Consider the following 19205-nt stretch of genomic DNA (forward strand, 5'->3'; position numbering starts at 1 on the left):
CAATTTTGGCAAATCTATTCACGTTATGTCCTGATTTTGTCTGAGGCACATTCATTATTGTTCGTTAAAGCTTGTCAACAAGATCTAAACAAAATCTCCAAACAGAGTCCCTTGAATCCTGGTTTTGAGAAACCATGTGATGAAGATACACAGAACACTCCTAGTCCCCATCCATAAGTGTTCAGCTAAAATACAAAAAGTCCTACCATTTCCAAGCCATATGATAAGATTGTTGGTTAATGAATAGAGCACTCGGGCTTGTTGATCTATTTTAAATATTTAAAATCTTTAGAATGTCTTCAGTTTCGGTTTCTCAGGTAAACGCTGAGAAATATTATTCCCAGTGCTAAAATGGATCTGGGTTCTGGGATAAATGGATAACCTTTAATATCTTCAGAATATCTCGCTGACTTGCAGGTCAAAACTGAAAAAGAAGATACTGTATTAAACGTAAAACCTTAAAATCATCATGTAATAATCTTCCACATAAAAAGGAAGAGCTCTTTATTATTTGAAAGTAACTTTTCAGGAATGTAATAAAAATGCTAAATAACTAGTAAAGGAGTAAAGCACTTTAAGTCATCAGCTTGCTTCTTGGATTATTTAGCTTTTACAGTAAGTTGCCCAAACTCAAAGAACAGCTGGAAAAGACATTTTGCAAGTGGGAATCTCAAGATCCAAATCACATTTTTCCAACTTAACAAAAGTTTCAGAAAATGTGTTTGCTATAACCCTGTTTTCAGGTATGAATTTGAAGACAACTCAGAAGCGCCTTCTAAATAAAAATATTGTTTTTATTTGCTGTGCTATTCAAGTTTAAATAAATCCCATGGCTACCCATTTCTCCAGTTCCACCTGACACAAAGTTTTATCCCCCAAATCCTGTTAAATGCTTTATAATCTTTGTTTGCGAATGCTTTGCCTGGCTCTAAGCCTAATGCAAACCTCAAATATTTACAGGGGTTGCAAAGTATGTAAGAGGCCAGTGATAAGTTACCCTCCTCATCTAAGCTTCTAAATTACCAAAGACACATTCCAGCCATGCTTTCAAAAGTTGTTTATCCTGCGATGGAAACCAAAATATGTATATGTTTTTGGCATTTTTTCTAGAGAGTCTAATTTTTTTAAACCAGTGATCGTTACACAATTCGAAATAACAGGGTGATATAAAATTATTGAGACACATGAAAAATCTGAAATCTGTGTACAAGTTCGCCAAAATGCCCAGGTTGCTTACTAAGATGATAATCAACTAAAGCTGCACAAGAGATGAGTTACAGTTTAAATGCATGCATAGGATGTAATTATTATTTCAAATTATCTCTTTAAATACTATGCGCACAGTACCGTAGTATCATATTGGAATTGTGCCAAATTCGTAAGAAAAAATATGCTGGTTTTCCAAATTTATGAAACTGATGTGATTTTTCACCTATGTATACATCAAACAATTTAATCTTAATCTTTTAAATGCAAGATACTGATGCACAGTGGGGTCAGTGTTAGTTATCCTGGTCTCTACTGTACACAAAAAAGGATATTAACATTACTAGTGTCCACTAGGGGGCATGCGTTGTGCTACTGGGATATATAAATCACCAGAACTCCTACTGAGATATTGCTTTGTGAATTGTACAGTGCCTGTCTATGCAATGTGCTATTTGCATATGTACTACATTCCATTGTTCCAGGGTGCAGTTTTCACTATAAGCCATTAATCTAATAAGTGTTCTCTTTCCACATATCTCTGCACAATATCTAGCAAGAGCCAACTTAAAAAGTGCTGCTTTTTCTAGTTATTAAAATAACCCTTAAAAATTATCAAAAACTTTAAGACATTGTTTACATTATTGCATCACTTTGATCTTTTTGTCTTTTTCCCTTTTTTCCCCACATTTTTATCTTGCATTTCCTGATACAATGAAATTACTGTACTTCTGATCAGGATCCTGTACAATGTACAGGTTCTCACAAACACCAAAAGCAGTTCTTCTTGAAGTCATTCAAAGTTCATGAATTAAATACAGTACTCTACTTAAGGAGTATCTTGTTTGGATTACTGCAAAGAAAAGCTGTTTAATTTACTTTCTCTGATGCGGAAAACCTGTTTCAAATGCAATTGTTGGCATTCCTCCAGAAAAACAGTTCACAGCTGCACAGTGAGTATCCTTACAGAAGAAGAAGCTTTCACACCAGTGAGTTAGTCAGTTAGTTTATGATCTGAAGTTTAATATTTATATTAGACATTGTGTACTATGGTGTTTATGCCAAATCTAACTGTACTGAGAAGTATTTTAAAGAATGGGTATGTGTAATGTTTTTAAAGACTGGGCATGCGTGTAGCCTGACTATTCCTCGACAGCAAATTAAGAGGTTTTCTGCAATTAGCACTACTGATTCATTTTTTCCACAAAAGGTTTTTGAAACAGGGTTTTCTAACATAATTTTAATGTTAGCAGAAAGTACAGAAATGGGCCAGAATGAATTTTCCTTCCCTCTTCGAGAGCTTTTGGACATTTGGTCACAAAAAAACCAATGGAAACAGGTCAGGCTCCCAAAATAAACACAAGAAGCTGATGCTGGGAAATATGAAAAAGAAAAAAGAAGTCTTCCTTGAAACACTTCAAATTACTGGAATGTCTATACAGTATGTAGGAAAGCCATTACTCATGTAAATTCTGTGTCTTATCACAATACGTTTATCATTATGAATCGTGCAGCTTTCAGTTATGCATTTTGTTTCTTCAAGAGCTGAATTCGATCTAGAAACTCAAGATGTACAGATGTTGAATATCATAAGAATGTGTGGGTGAACACATTTAATTAAAGAGTACTTTCTATGAGTGAAATAGATGGATATATGGATAACTTAAACTACAGTAAACAGTGATTTAACAGCAACCACTTATTTACCGATACACAAATGTTTTTCAAGATACAAGCACACCATGGGAAATTGTTGTTTTGCGGTATCAAGCTGGTGAAAAGTGGTGTTAAAAAAAAGCCATACTGAAATGTCCATTACGGCACGCTAATGGTCAGTTTGTGACTATTGCAACAATCATGGAATGGAGTATGATTTGGGTATTTCTATGCATTGTCTATCATTTGGTAGTGTTCCACATCCACGGGCTGTGTGCTTTCAATCAATGTGATGCTATTAAATGGACTGAAAACAGATCTGTACTGTGCATGACATGGAATAATACAGGGCACCGCGAGTAACTGTAGAACAAGAAGGATTGCTGTCCTGTGCATTAAAAAGTAAAGTCGATAACAGAGACTTAAGGCTTAGGAGGTCGGAATTTCTGCAGCATTAACAGCGCTCAGAGGACCCCAGGATGGGATGCTTTTACATTACAGGGTTATAGGTAGGCTGTATAGGTAGGCTGCTACCGATTGCCTGTCCTGCCCCTACTACACTGTAGATGGACACATTAAAAGCACTGAATAATTTCAGACAGTAAAAAAGAAAAATCAAAGATACTTCTGAGCTGTTAACCTGACTGAAAGTGTTGAAAATGTCAATCCAATCTAGTTCTTAAATGTCAACACAGAAGCCAGACCCAGGGGACAGTGATGGAACAGTGATAGGGTCTCAGTAGAGTAAGACTGAGGTCTAACAACAGTAGCCAACTCTGTATCCACAAATATCCACTCTATAGGGGAGGATCAAATTACTACATTATGTAGCTGAGCCACTAGGAACCTTCAAAAAAGAAGGTTTGATGGAATTCTGGGATTAATAACTCAATAGTTACTGGATGATAAAGATGGATCTAGTGGCTTCTTTTCTTTTGTAACTTTTTTTCTTAATACAATGTTCTCATATTCTTCTCACCACAGATTTTTTTGAAGCTCCACTTTTCTCTTACTGTTTTGTTTCACAGTAAAAAAAGTGAACTAATTTTTACAATTTTACAAGGTGGGGAGTTGGACAGACTCTAGGTGTAGTAACAAAGAATGGACATAAGTGGAAATCATATCTAAAAATCATAGGTAAAATGATAAAGATTTACTGTAAAATTTTACATTCATGGTCAAAGATGGGCACTTTGGTTATTTTGAATGGACAGCACACTGTGTAGGTATTTTTTTCCAGTTGTATGGTCTGTTGTATAAGTTTTGTGGCATTCCATGGTAGAAGCACCTTCATCACTGTCAATGACCTTTAACATTTCAGATTAGCTTGGCTTTAGAAAACATAAACGAAGCACAAAGAGAAGAAAGCAAGCAGGCTCAGAGAGGTGAATCCAGCACTTACCTTATTTTGTTTCAGTGTCGCTCCTGATCCCGCTAAAGGGTAAAAGGAAAAGGAGAAATCATCCGGGTTTCTGCATTTTCCGTCTTGCTTTGCAAAATTGTTTTTTTCGCCCAAGGCCTGGTTTGTTGCTGTCCCCAGAACGGCAGCAGACTGAAAAAAAACAGCAAGTAATGAAAAGTCAACTGGCTGCCCGACGCTGAAAGAAAACCTCGACAGGATGGAGACTGTAGTGGTGGCAAATCAAACAAGGGGAGCAGAGCCGAAAATCTTGAAAAGCAGAACTTTTTCTTCTTCACATTTACTGCAGTTCTTTTTTATTATCATTATAAAAAAAACCAAAGACTTTTAAGTTCAAACATTAGTTCCTTCCTGGTCAGTAAAGTATTATACACGTATTTATGTCTCAGGATACATACTCTTTCCTGACTCTCCAGAGTCAGCTTCAACATGAATTTCTTGCACTGTCCACTCAATACAATATGATAGTTTGCAGGCTTTAGCTGGTCTGACTTGCCTGAAAGTACATTACTCCTGCCAACTGACTACAACACACAACCTTTGTAATGGCACCGAAATCTCAACACGAATACTGATATATGTGCTCTCCTGCCCTGAACACCAAAAAGGACACTATTGTCCCTTGGTACCAATACAGTGCTGTTGGAGGCATGACGCAAGGCATCATGAGAAACTCTTGCTGTAAACAACATGTTTCACAGTCCTAGTGAAACGTGTAGCACAATGGAGGTCTGTCTCAGCTGATCCTGCGTAGCGTAGAAGGAATGTCCGCCAGTAATGTCTCTCTTAGCACATCCAGCAAATTGGGAGCCTTCATCAACTAAATAAAAGGGCTTATTCGAGATGTTTCTACCATATCCATTACATAATATTATGAGTAATCAAGGCCTTCGTGTCACAGTCAGTGCGCCTGTTATATGTGAATTGGGAAAATCAAATCTCTGTGTCACGAACTTCACTTTCTTAGAACTACTTGCATTATAAATGTTGATCTAAAAGCCTCCATAGCATTTTTTTAAAACTGCTATGTGATTGTTTTGCAGTGTCAGAAGATTTAGGTTTTATCCTACACAGTATTTTGTACACAGGACCAACTGCAGAACATCTACTGTATATCTTTTGAGTAATTCATCATGAGAACTCTGTATGCTCATGTTTTCCTAATGTGGACAAAGCCCAGTTCATAATGACATTCATAACATTTTATAACCTGAGTTAAAAGCAGGCTATGAAAAGGAGGGTGAGTTTAAAATCTGCTTCTCTTCCTGGATCAAATTCCCTGTTTCTTTGATTCCAATTGATAACCTATAAACTTTCAAGAATAACTTTAGTGTTGGCTGGAATTGCAAATTAAAGAATAAACAAATGTGGAAGAGTCACATCACCTAATTTAACAGAACCACTACAACAGATAAATTAAAATAAAACATAAAATGAGTCTTTAATTCCAGTGGTTGGTAAACTCCCATGCTAATCACATACTATTTTAGACGACATCTTTACAACTGCTGATGAAAGAAATACCTCAAATTTAACTAAAAAAACACAAAGCATGAATAAACACATTACAAAAACTAACAAAAAAACTAAAGCTAGTTCATGTCAGAGCTTAAAACTAATTTTAAGTATTTCAGCAAGGTCTCAATGAGGAAGAGGTGATAATTGAGAAAATCAATAAATGGGAATCAAAATGGCCATGTCTATGTTTTAGATTTATAGTTTTTGTGTCTGAATAATAGAATCAAGCTATGAAGATCTGCATCTACAGTATGTCCTGTACTTGAAAGTCTTGTCTCAACTGAGACAACTTTACTCGTTCTGTTTTAGGTACCTAGACCCCATTAAACATTCAATTACATATCAAAGGTAGATACAAGCTGGTGGAAGACACTAATCTTTTATAATAACATTTACAATCTCCAACTCTTAATAGTCATACATTTATTCACTTTAATTATATTGAATAATATTTAGTACTTCCTAAATTCAAAATTTAATTGTTTGGTTAAGGGCTACACATTACTTTACACAGTATGATCAAGTCTTGTGTTTTACATGTGACTTGTGTGCTGCCAGGATGTACTGTAATTAACCTACTGTACATGTGAAAGGAATTGCTTCTGTCGTCATTATTAATAAGGAGGATGAAAGAAAGTGAGGGTGGGAGAAAAACTGAATGATTTCCATGAAACACGCAAACAAATGATAGGGTATGTGCTTAAAGGCAGAGTATAAAGGCACAGAATCACCAAAATCTCAGACCTAAATATGATGTCAAACTTACCATCTCCTTCCGCTGAACTCCAGGAGTGTCAGAGGGTGAGGAGTTACTACTCAGGGCTTCTTCAATATCCAGATTTAGCTGGTCAAGCTTCTTCATGAGCTGTGTCATCGACTCTGACCATGGGGACATGACTGGAGGCTCCTGAAAACAGTAAAAGTACCTTAAAGTAAACATGCCCAATACAGCTCTGAAGGATTTGGAATTCTATGCGCTTTCCACAGTATTTCTGACAGAGTTTTGTTTTTGGTAATGGGTTTTCCGTTAACGAGTTTTAATTTGAACTGAAGTGGTTTTTAATAGAGCTGGCATGGTGGCCCAGTAGTTAGTGTTGCTGCCTCCATTCAATCCTGGGGCTCTCCAGGATCAAGGTTGGAGCCCCTAACCTACAGGTATAGCACCTATATCAGAACTCTCCAAGCTGATGGACAGATATAAAACCTAACCTCTGCAGACTATCTGTGCCCTATCACAGAAATACAGCTTGAACACAACAGTGTCAGAGTGATGCTTGGTGGTATTATAATGTTCAAAATATTACATTTTTATCTGTGAAATCTGATTTAGACATTAATCATTCAGCATCAGATATTCCCTCAGTGCAGTGTATATTACTGCTAAAGATCATAATATCTCATTTTTCATGTGTCTCCTCTAGGATTCCTTTTGCAGAATATCTGAAAGCAGGCATCCCAGTGGAAAAAAAAATAATATTGAACACAACATCTTTTTAGCATTGGTGTAAGATTCAAAATAAGCATTTATTGGTGTGATTTTCAGGATTTGAAGTTCTAGAGTCAAATACGTTGTTACATCAATAGCATTGATTCTGTTCTGCAGCTGTTCCTTTCTGAGGGGTCTCATAGATACTATGGCCTTATATAGGTATTGATCTAAACTTGTTGGTACTGTTTTTTCCTGAATGTGAATATTGCAACAAGGAGTGTACTGAGCAAATGAACATTTGTATCTAAACCAAGCTTTTCTTCATGATGAGGTGCTCATTTTTTAGTAGTGTGTCAACAACAGTGAAGTGTAAGAACAACAACTGCATCTGGGTATCAACTGGGTGCTCTCTAAATGCTTTTGAAGATAATTACATTGCTAGTTTTAAGGTTAGCAGAGACTGGGATATTGGGTTAGATGTGTGACTTTTCAAGTTGCTTCTCATTACTCAGGTTTTTTGCTGTCATCTACTATAAAGCCCAGAGAAATCGCCCACTAAATATTCACACTAGTTCTCCTTGTGGCTCACAGCTTGCCACGAAAAAAAGATTAAAAAAAAGATTAAGCATATAGTGAGAAACTTACACTATAAAAATCCAAGGAGGGGGTTACTGAATAAGAACATTCACTGCCTTCCTTCTTTAGACCATGTATAGGCTTTATGAGCATTAGCAATTATAAGTAATAACAGTATTTAACAGATAAGGGGCAAAAACTTTTTCAACTGCATTATCATGAACTGAGTCTTAAGCTACCTCAATAAAGTTCTCTTTTATTCTTCATGGTTTAAATGAACAGTTTTTACAGCAGGAGTGGCTAAAATGATTCCCGGGAAGCGAGAGTGGAAAATCTGAAACTACTATCCGTACCCTTGGAAGCACAAGATTACAGTATGTTATCAGAAGAAGCTCTTACAGATTGTCCTACCCAGCAAAAACTAACACAATCTACAACAGCAATGCGATAGCTTTACACAATAGCAGATAGAGCTATAGCACACTGACCCCAAAACTGTGGTATGTGTGAGATGCCCAGCTTAAGGAATTCTTAGCCCTTAGCTTTCACTGCAGCCTAAACTGCTACGCATATAAATAGATCACTCATACACAGGCATAAGCCCTGTTTGGAAATCCAGAAATTTAGGGTCATACATTTTCAGGATACGCAGTCAGCTAGAAGACCATTAAATTAATGCCACAGCCATTACTGAAAAGATGTTTATAATCTCAAGAGCTCTGAATTTCTCACAGTGCTTCGCACAACAGCAAGGCTTAGGGACATAAAAAAATAGGGACTATAAAGCTATTTGTTCATTTCCTGGAACAAACTGAAGTAAATATATTCCAGGCGCTCAGTGTGACTATTTGTGCCTCAGGGCTGGACAGACCTCTTTCCACTGCATCAAAGCTCCTACTGATTCCTATACAATAATCCTATTGATGAATGTCATCTGTGAGAAAGGCACATTTGTCTTAATAACTTAGCCATAAGGCTCAATGCAATGGGTGTGATCGCTATCTGCTGTGCTCCTGAAATTGCTGGAATGTGGAAATACTGAGTGCTCCAGCACCAATTAAGCTCCAGATATCACAGCTGCCTCTTTCAGAATGAGAAAGCCTCATAACCTGTTTCTTTCTACATATGCAGTATTTGGCCTATAATGAAATCAAATAGCTGTTTGGAGTTCTTAATACTCCTCTCTAATTCCCATTATTTCTGCTGGAATATAATCATTTAAAATCTTTTTTATGTACAGTATGTCTAGATTTTGCTGAGTTTTTGAGTACACATTGGACCTTCAGAGCTTCTTTTAGGTATTAGAGTGCTATGGCGCCCACTTAATGGTGCTCTTAATGTTGCGTATGAGTAAAACAGTGATTAATTTGGTTTTAGGTGTGATAGACTTAAAAGCCTTGCTTTATCATAATCCTCACGACCTAGCTTGAAATCATCCCTCCTTAGCAGTACAAGGAAGGGTGGAGGACCATGCACACTGTCTTCTTACACATGTACTGTCAGAGGCATTTGTTCCTTATTCACCTCAGGGCTAGCACACAACCAAAGTAAAAGTATGATCAGCTGATGGGGCAATATTGCTGTCTCTGACATCACTGCAATTGTTCACTAGACAAGTGAAAGGGGTAGGTGCTGTGATGCAAGTTAAGGATAACTGCCTGCATTTGTACAGCACTTTTCATTCCAAAGAATCCCAAAGCCAAGTACATAAAGGAGAGGGATACCACTTCATGCTCCACTGAAGTGCAGCACCCACCTGGGTAACAGCTATTATGCGCCAACAGTTCCACTACAGAGTAGATCAGATAACAATGACAATTCAGAATTGGGATATAGAATGTGAAAGGCCCTTCTTCACTAATGCTGCAGTAACGTGGAATGCACATTTATGCCAAAAGCACTTCAAAGACAAGGATGGTTGGATTTTTAGATAAAGCTGACATGAAAGCCCAATTGTTTTTTTAACACCTTTCCTAATGATTAAGATTAAGACTTACAGTTAGTGTCTGTTTTAGGATGCAAAAGAAATCAAAATGGGAACAGAACCACGATTGGGATCAATAAAAGTGTTATCTGTGCTGATTACAAATTTCAAGTGTTTGTGAATGAGTATCATTCCAGTCCAGGTTCTGTAGTTTCCTTTAAATAAAATATAAAAGCTTTTACTGTTTACATTACAATCCTTTACAGCTAGACTGTAACTTTCCCAGCAGTTGCACAACTGTCAGGAATTTCGTATTTTACTGGTACATCAGTGTGTAAGAGGAGTGCTTTATGTATAATACATACATCTTTTTAAACAAAAAAAAAAGTTAAAAAATAACAACCAGTCAGACGGACCAATTAGAAAGGTTCCTATAGGGAACGTTTGTGAAATGTAAATCTGAAAATTGTTCCAGAAAAAAATAGTTTTCAGATAAATGATCACAAATTTCTAAATATCTAATTCGGAGATGAGATTTTAAAAAAGCTGTATGAATGTATGAAATAAAGTAAGGCTATGAGACCAGGAACGTAAGCTGCATAATGATTCTACAAAGTAACGAGTCGCTCGTATTTGTACACGTAAAGCACCTCTCCCCTACAGTATATTTTTGAGTGCAGGTACAGAGATGCAGTCATATGAAGACTGTACTGCAACTGTTTTGGCAAGTAGCAAAGGTATGTGCGTTCACATGATGCTGTTTCAGAATAATCTGTGTGCTCAGCACTGAAAATTTACAACCCATGTGCTCTTAAACGGAATGTCTGGAATTTACCGGTTATAAGACTGGCTCAGTATGAGGCCATGTCCCCCGGTTTACTTCCCTTTTAGTTTCTGAAGAAAATATGAAAATAACTTTCATAACAATATCACTTGTATGACTCAGTTTATGCGATTCATAAATTAATATGTATTTATAGAAGCAAAAAAGATTCTAAATGTAACAGGCTAAATTTGTCACAAGGCTACACCCCTGCATTTAATCTTTCTAATTACTTTAAATTGAATAAGTCACTGTTTTGGGCAAAGTGACGTTTATCCCTTCAGTGACTGCCATGCCACCCACACAGTGCGCCTGCTCTTCATGAAGCTTACTTTGTCAACGCTGAATGTTCAGACACACAGGAAGAGTCTAGCCGGGTTATTCTGTTAATTCCCAAGGGCAAGAGAGAAGACAATGGGATAGCAACAATTCGCTCACCGACAGTAGATGTCTTCCAAACAAAATACGCGCACAGCCAGTTCTCTGTTTTGTTAAATCTTTAGATGGGTTATGCTTCACACACAAATGAGGTGATTAAAAAACCTAGGAGGACAGTATTTCGGCCTCTGAAAAATTGCTGTCCTCGGAGAAGCAAAACATTGATTCATTAGCCGGCACAAGTCACTTTTAAGGGTCTTTTTTCCCCGTCTCTATCCACAGGTTTCGCGTAACGCCGTGCAGCAACGTTGCCATCTGGTGGCGAACACGGTTAGCTGTGTCTGGAATGTTCTGTTCTGCATTGCCACTGAAAATACCCTTTTTCGTGTTTTAATCCTGTACGTTTTTGTTACCTCTCTGTTACAAGAGGTTCACATGAATAAAATGTACCTTTTTTTTTCCTTTAAGGTTCCTGATTTAATCTACAAAGTGCTTCTGTGTATGTGGAGCACACAATCACAGTTACAATGAATGAAATGACATAAATTATTGTCTTGTCACTATAACATAGTTCGTTTCCAAAATATTCTGATGGTAAAAAGAAACACAACACCTCCCGTCTGCGTGGAACAGGCTGAAGAGTAACTCATCCGTGAAGAGGACCTGATGCAACTCCTAACAAGTCCTTCGCAGCCTCTGTCTGGCCCAAGCCAGTCGGGTGTGACGTCTAAGAGGTGGGCCTCTGACAGGCCCACCTTGCTCTAAGGCCAGCAACATGGACCCTCACTGTCCTGTCACTGATGCGGGCATTGTGTCTGCCGGCAGTTTCAGCAGCAGTACGGGTGGCAGATCTGAAACAATCTCTCAGATCAGACCACTCTGATGTGTCGGTCCTGCTCTGGTGTGGTCACTCGAGGGCGACCAGATCTCAGACGATCATCTGTCCTGCTGGTCTGCTAAAACCTTCTCTGCAGTTGGGACACAGTGGAGCGGCTTACTCCATAGTGTCAGGCAACGCTGGCACATGACATGCCTGCCTGCAGCATGCCAATGGCCCTCTCCATTGCTTCTGGTGACATTCAAGGCATTACGGAATGCACAGAAAACAGACTAAGTGTGGCCTTTTTCTTGCAGTGACCTAAGCTCTGAATTATGGCCTTTTTAAAAGTGACCTGATCAGGCATTGTTCGACCTGGAGCTCGTTGGGTAAAAGTGCACCTAACGAGCTTTCGTGTGATTGGCAAGCTGCAATGCCTCACTGCACAAGCTGTATTGCTAGTCAGAGGGCTTAAAACAAATTGACAACTTTTTGTGAAAGTACATAAGCTGTAACTATAGTATTCTCATTCCAGAAAATGTTGTGTTTCTTTTTTCCATCTGTATATTTAGAAAGCAGGGAGAACCTTCGTTCAGAAAGCCATAAAACCGCCAAGACATACAGTAAGAAAAACAGCAAAAGAAAATCAGCAAATATTTTCTTAGGAACTCATGGAATGTAAATTAGAGAATCAAAGATTAAATTAAAGCAAGAATTACATTTTATCAGACGTTACTTTGGGGACATACAGTTAAAAGAACAAACTATTAATTTTCCTTAGCGACAGCTTAAAGCTTCAAACGCAAAGCACGCCAGAGCTAATTTAACAAAATTGGAGTTTCCTTCCTTGTGTCCATGTGCTTTCTTTGACCCATTCAAGCCTGTAGTTTGCCATTTTGACTGGCTTTTTAGCACATTTGTATAAATGGGATGGATAAACACACTGATGTTTGGGTCGGATAAGTGGGATAGATAAACACAGGATACCCTAAACTATATGTGCACAATAAAAAACAGCAAGAACGATTAGTGGACAAGTATTAATTAGCTAAGGGCTGTTTTCTCTCTGATTCGTGTAAACTTGTCAATGTTCCTCTTAGGCAGCTGTGAAACACACAAAGCTATAAATTTAGTTTATCATCGCTGGGGCCTTAGAGTGACACAAGATTTACAGCTTTGGAATGCTGAGCTTTTGAGAACCCTACAAGATGAATTTATTAAGAACATACCTCCATTTGTTTATGAAAAGGGGGTAATTATGGGCAATTTGGAAAATGTTACAGCTCCTGTAGCAATGTAAAAACAAGGAGTCTGAAAGGTGACTGTTAAAAGAAACTGGTGAGCAGAAGTTTTCTCTTGCATTAAGTGCCAATCCAGTAGAGAAAATCTGGTTTGTGCTTTTATGTTCTTAAAACTGTTATGTTCACTTCAGTTTCTGGTTTTACTGTACATCAGGCTTGGGGGGAACAATTTGCTCATTAATGCTGGATTATGTTAACCTGTAAAGTCCTTCAAGACACAGCTTCTCCCACAAATTCAGATTTAAAGAAAGCAATATAATTCCATTACTTCAGAATGAAACTTTTTCATATGCATTATTTGTGATGATCTGCACTGCTGCCTAGTAGCTCTTCAACTGGGGAAGAGAGGACCAGCCCAGAAAACAAGAGACCGCTTATTCTAGAGACAAGCATGAATGTACAAGCAGGGATGTGCTTAAAGCCAGTTTAAAGTCGAACTCAAGTCTAGAATCGTACTAGTAAAATGTTTCCACTTTGTTTTTCACATTCATAATTTTGAAAGAGGTTAGGGAAAATAATTTTACTCCATGTTTATAATAAGAACCATCTCATGCTGATTCAAATAAAATCACCTATAGAGTCAATTATTTATAAAATGGCTGTGGACCACAGGAAACAGAAAGGCATGGAATTTAGTCTCTTGTTTTTAACACCACCTCATTGAGATTAAGGTGCTACAGTAGGACTGCTGTTTTCCATCTATTGGAAGCTAGAATGAACTCAGATATAAAATGTTGTAGCAAACCAGTTGAAATCGGAAAGCTTTTCCAATGGCTTAAAAAGCTTCCCAGGGGGAATACACTGCAGTATGTATGAAACTGCATTGGTTCGAATGCATCTATAATACAACTCAGTTTTATTTCTAAGATCAAACTCAAGAGGCTGTACAATAATGCCCTGCATGCACACGGCATATTTTTCGTTAAAAAACAGTAAACTGCTTCAGAGAACCACACTAAATTATACATTAACAGATACAAGCAAAATGGTTAGGCCCTGAGGCAAGTTTTAGAAGTGCCCACAGTTCCAGAGAAATTCACATTCACAGATGTGGTGCCACACAAGAAGAATCTCTGTCACCTGTTCTGTAGAGTCTGATCTTTATAAGAAGGCCTGAACTAATTGATCTCAAGTTCATGCAATAAGCTTTTAAGATAACCTAGAGCAAAAAGCCTTTTGGTCCATTCTAAATGTCACATGAAGTCAGTGCCATTTACTGAGCATGGGGATTAAATGCTAATTCAGTGTAGTTTTAATTAGCACAAAAGCTTCAGAATTCTGGAAATCTGTTGTTTTACCTCGTTCGGGTTGTGCAGCTCTGCTGTGATCATGGTGGTGATTCTTGTTATATTTTGTTATTTCCAAGGTGAGGGAATGTGTGTTATTTGCGTACCCTGGGTTACAACTTAATGTAAGGAATAGGTCCTGATAGCATCCCAAAGATGCCCCATTCGTGGCCTAATCATGCCCAACCTTGGTGAGATGCTCTGCCAACGGGGAATGCCATTCTCTTAGAAGAGAAAGAGAATCAAGGCAAAGAACAAACCGAGCACTGGTTCAAGTGCCTCCAGCTATTCTAGTCAGCCTGATCTGTCTGTTAATGTGGTTCCTATTTCAGTGCCTTGCAAAAGTATTCACTCCCCCTTTTCACATTTTATTGTGTTACAGCATGGAACCATGATGTATTTAACTGAGAATTGTTGCTACTCATCAACGCAAAGTACTCTATAATGTCAAAGTGAAAAAAAAATCCAGACATTTTACTAAATTAATTAAAAATATAAAAACAGTACACTGTACATCTAAGGGATATTGTGTTCAAAAAGTAATTTCTCAGATGTTCTAATGAAAAACAGCTATGTAGATTATTTCTGGTGTGGACTCTAAGGGTCCACAGTTAAAATGTTGTTTTTTCCTTTTCAGCATTTAATTAATTACCATTTGTTCCTTTGAAACGCCCAGTTATTAATACTACGACTACTACTACTACTACTACTACTACTACTAAGAAGCATCAGCATAGGCTCTCAGAAGAAAACAAAGAACATGGTTTCATCACTGTGCACTAATTTTTGGTCTGTAAGTTGTGGGTTAATGGTTCACTTTCAGATCACTTTCTCCTGTTTAATAGCACAGCACGTGTGGTGTGTCAGACCTTGACAACAGAGGAGCTAGGTGTATCTATCATGATGCAGGCCCCATCAAAAGACAGAACCTGCAGAGATGTGCACCGAGTGTTCATCTGGAAAATTCTCTGAACTAAAACAAAGCACCAACACAAGTACAAAGGGAAACATGATGATGAGTCTTCCTTTAAAGACTCTGGCACAATTAAAAGTTACTTCTCTCAGGCTTCCTTCTTATTATATTATTCATATACTGTCATTAAAACTCTGTTCAGTAGCGGGACATGGGAAAGGCTCCAGTCATATTTGTCAGCTGAACAAACATTGCATTCATTTTCCAGATACTCGCTTGCTCCAGGGAGAAGTACATGTTATCTATGTGGTTGTTTGCTTATTGCAGAAATATGCCCTTTGTAAAACAGAACCTTGTGCAATTTATCAATAAAGTAGGATGGGCACGTGAAAAAAATACAATAATCAAAAGGAAAAGCACAGCCTCAGAATATTTTGTCTTTTCACAAATGAACTAATTTATTATTCCTGAAAGTCAGATTATGGCCTAAACAGCTGATTTGAAACAAAACATACTGTATCTTTCTTTCCTTAAATAAGATTTCACGTGTAATGGAGAAGAACTCAATCACATTACTGATTTAAATTCTAATGTGGCTCACTTCTGCCTTAAGAAATTGTTTTTGTTCATTATAGAGGAGAGCTAAAACATTGCTTGATGTAGGTTATCAGTAAGGAAAAGTGGTTATTTAAAAAATAAACTTGTTACCTGGTTTGGTGTAGTCAGCTAGAACACAGATCTAATACCTAATAAGCTCTCAATTAAGGTTACTTTAGTTTTGCTCTACTAGACCATGTTGCCATTTTTTTTTTGCTGAGAGTAGTTGAAGAGATCTGGTTAAGCACAATGTTACTTCAACTAAAGTGTCCATTAAGTGAATAAATTGACATCTCAGGCAGAATGAAAATCAGAAACTACAGGGGTCTTCCCAGACAGAGAGGAGATGAATATGAGTCTGCTCTTGTTTTTCTGTATTTGCATTGTGGTTTAACAAAGCTGAAAGGTACGACACCATTAATATGGGTACGCTTCATGAGTGCAGTGTTCTGCTGCAGGAGAAAATGAACTACCCTTTTTTTTACAAGATCAGAATATAACAACTTAGATTACACATGGAAGAGGAGGCACATTGATCTAAGAATCCCACCCAGTTCTTTCTTCAAGAATTCCAAGAGATCAGATTCCACAGTGTGTCTGAAAAGTGTTACCAGACACCCACAACTCTCTATGTAGACCTTGAATGACATACAGTAGAATGTCAATTCTTAATGTCCAGATATAACCATGTTATGGCACTGATCACACTGTTCTTAAACAGAACTATAGTCCACATGCAGGGCTGCAGCTTTTTTTAAAATTAATTTGCTTTAGCATGGTTCTCCAGAGCTCATGCTGTTCAAAACCTCTGCCTTAGCATGCTCCTGTTACGATTTTTCTGTTCTTGTACTAGACCATAACTCAGTAGTTCTTATCTTGATATGCCAGAGTGAGCTTTCATAAGGGAAAGCACATGCACATGTTCTATGTCTAGTTGTTAACCCCCCCACACTGCAACCTAGGGGTCAGTGTTAACGCCATCATTAACTAACACAAAGGTCCCTGTCCAAGAGTTAGCTGATAACAGCATTGTGTGCAGAAGCATAGTCTTGGTTGTTGAATGTTCAGCTTTTTGTCTTAAGACAGGCTTCTGGGATTCCTTGAATTCCTAGACCTCTTACCCAAACATTGTTTTTTGTAATAAGTTTGTTTGTACTGTACGTACCGTAAACACTGTCCCTTTTCTTTTTTTTTTCTTTAGTTCATAGTTTATCTGAATCACAAGATCTCTTGCAACACTGAACACTATGGAAATCAAAAATGACTTTACTGGTTTTTAGCGCTCTCACAGAGAAAATTCACAGAGCTAAACTGAAGAGACTGAACGCAGTGGAACAGGCTTGTTCTCCATTTCTCATACCACTGCGCTGTGGGAGTGACCTGCACAAAGGTGGCAAAAAGGTCATGTGGGGGTTATTAGAGGATGGAAAGATGTCACAAATCTACTTTGTTTGACTTGTCCAACAAAAGTGTATCCTCCTTAATGGAACAGTATGTTCTGTGCTCCAAGGCTCCCTGAAGCACACTTTGTCCAAACACTATTTGGTATGTGAAAGGGGGAGAAACAAATACGTAGTGGGTCCCCTCTTGAAAGAAGATCAACAGTAGGTACTTGAAAACAGCCATGACAAGACAGTCATTTGTGTAATTTAACATTTGGAACAGTAACATGCTTACATCACAATTGTCTTTCCACAATATCACTGATATTCCGGAATAGAGGAAAAAATGTTCCATGCAGATGAAGATGACTTTACAAAAAAATAAATGGTGTCCTCAGAGTATGGAACAACAAACAGGTGCAGGCGTCTTGATACTTGACGTTTTATTCAAGTATTTTTCATACTAAGGAATGAAACACCACTGACCAAAAAAAACAGTTAAAAATAAGTAGTTTTCCTTTCCATGGTATCTCATATTTTTCCTCACTGTAAAATGTTTCATTTTTAATGTACGTCTTAGAAATAAATATACTCAGCCCACAGCATTACAAGCTCCTGCATAAAAATGGAACCATTTTTCCCATACACTCTGGTACTGTCCAACAAAGTTATCTGCAATTGACCAATGTAATTTGGAGTAAAACTTGTTCTTTATTCGCTTTTTACCTATCAATGCGAGCTTTTACCATATCATTCACCAGTCCCGTAACACAAAATTAGGTTCTCACCTCTGAGACATTGTGTTCTGCTTCAGGACTGCTGCTGTTTTTTCTAGTTGAATCCAGGTGCTGCCAAGTCTCTGCATACACAGCATCCACACCCTTCTTTTTCTCCCTGCTCCGTCCCACGGACCTCCTGTATCGGCTAATGAGAAACTCCCTGTAGTGCGGGAGCTCTGGGAAAACATCATCGTTGTCGTCATCTTCAGAGGAACAGGAGTCGGCGTCCGAGCCCTCGTTAATGAAGAGCTCGTTGCTGCTGCTGGAGAAGCAGCTGCTGGGGAATTTGTAATCAGAGAAGGTGATGGAACTGGGTTTGTGCTTGACAATCCTGGGCTGTTCCCCTGGCTTGCTCGAAGAGCCGCATGCAGGAGAACTCCTTCCTTCATGGACTGAGGAGCAATCTGGCTCCTCTTCACAGCTGGGAACGGGCAGCAGGTCCTTATAGTTGCTTCCATCTGAATCCGCGCATGGTGCACCCTCCCTCAGCTCCAGGTGGTTAGGTGTGTGAAAGTCAACACCTGCATTACCCCCTGCCTCATTCTCAGAGAGATGACAAGCGTTGCATTGGTTGTCATATTCCGCCAGTATTGTTCCACTTTCGGACAAATGATGACCTACCCTGCTGTCTCCAAATTCCTGAGAACTGAAGGTCATGGGTGACAAGGATGGTGATGACAATGAATCCTCCTGAACAGATGCAGGTTCCATCCCGTTGTCTAGATCTTGGCTACAATCACAAGGTGAATCCATACCCCTCTATTCCTGAGGCTTGGCTCAGCCATCTTTTTCTTGGTTTCAGTTAAAAGGTTCCCTGATGTTCCACTGTTTCTGAAGAGTCTCAGGCATGTTCATATTCCTTCACCCCATTCATTTTACCAGCATCAGCTGAAAGTGCTGAAAGAAAACACAAAAACTGAATCAATACTGGCTAAATCACATATTACATCATTTGTACATCTGATGACCCCCAAAAAATGAGCAGCACAACCTACAGTACCAACATTTTCTTGAAAATGCAAGTATTTCAAAGACCTGTTAGATCTTATATTACATGAATGCATTTTCGACCTGCGGCATTTTCTATGTTCATGTGCTTTCTTTAGCACATTCACAGAACGGCTCCTGCCACTACCAAACTGAATTTGGAAAGTCTGATTTCTTTCAAGGCCCGTGACGCTTTAGACTTTGGAATGGGAG

At 38.2% G+C, this 19205-nt stretch overlaps 1 protein-coding gene across 1 annotated transcript in view; it reads right to left on the reverse strand.

Moving 5' to 3' along the window:
* Positions 1-18758, reverse strand: part of LOC148830638 (stAR-related lipid transfer protein 13-like) — a 125542-nt gene extending 106784 nt beyond the window's left edge. Inside the window, exons 1-3 of the mRNA XM_088921367.1 lie at positions 18015-18758; positions 6567-6707; positions 4265-4414 (exon numbers count right to left, since the gene is read on the reverse strand). Of these exons, the coding sequence (XP_088777493.1) occupies positions 4265-4414; positions 6567-6707; positions 18015-18758 (1035 nt within the window). The remainder of the gene's footprint in view (positions 1-4264; positions 4415-6566; positions 6708-18014) is intronic.
* Positions 18759-19205: the final 447 nt, after the last annotated feature.

This window comes from Atractosteus spatula, chromosome 7, assembly GCF_055471065.1.
Source record: "Atractosteus spatula isolate fAtrSpa1 chromosome 7, fAtrSpa1.hap1, whole genome shotgun sequence".
Classification (NCBI taxonomy): domain Eukaryota; kingdom Metazoa; phylum Chordata; class Actinopteri; order Semionotiformes; family Lepisosteidae; genus Atractosteus; species Atractosteus spatula.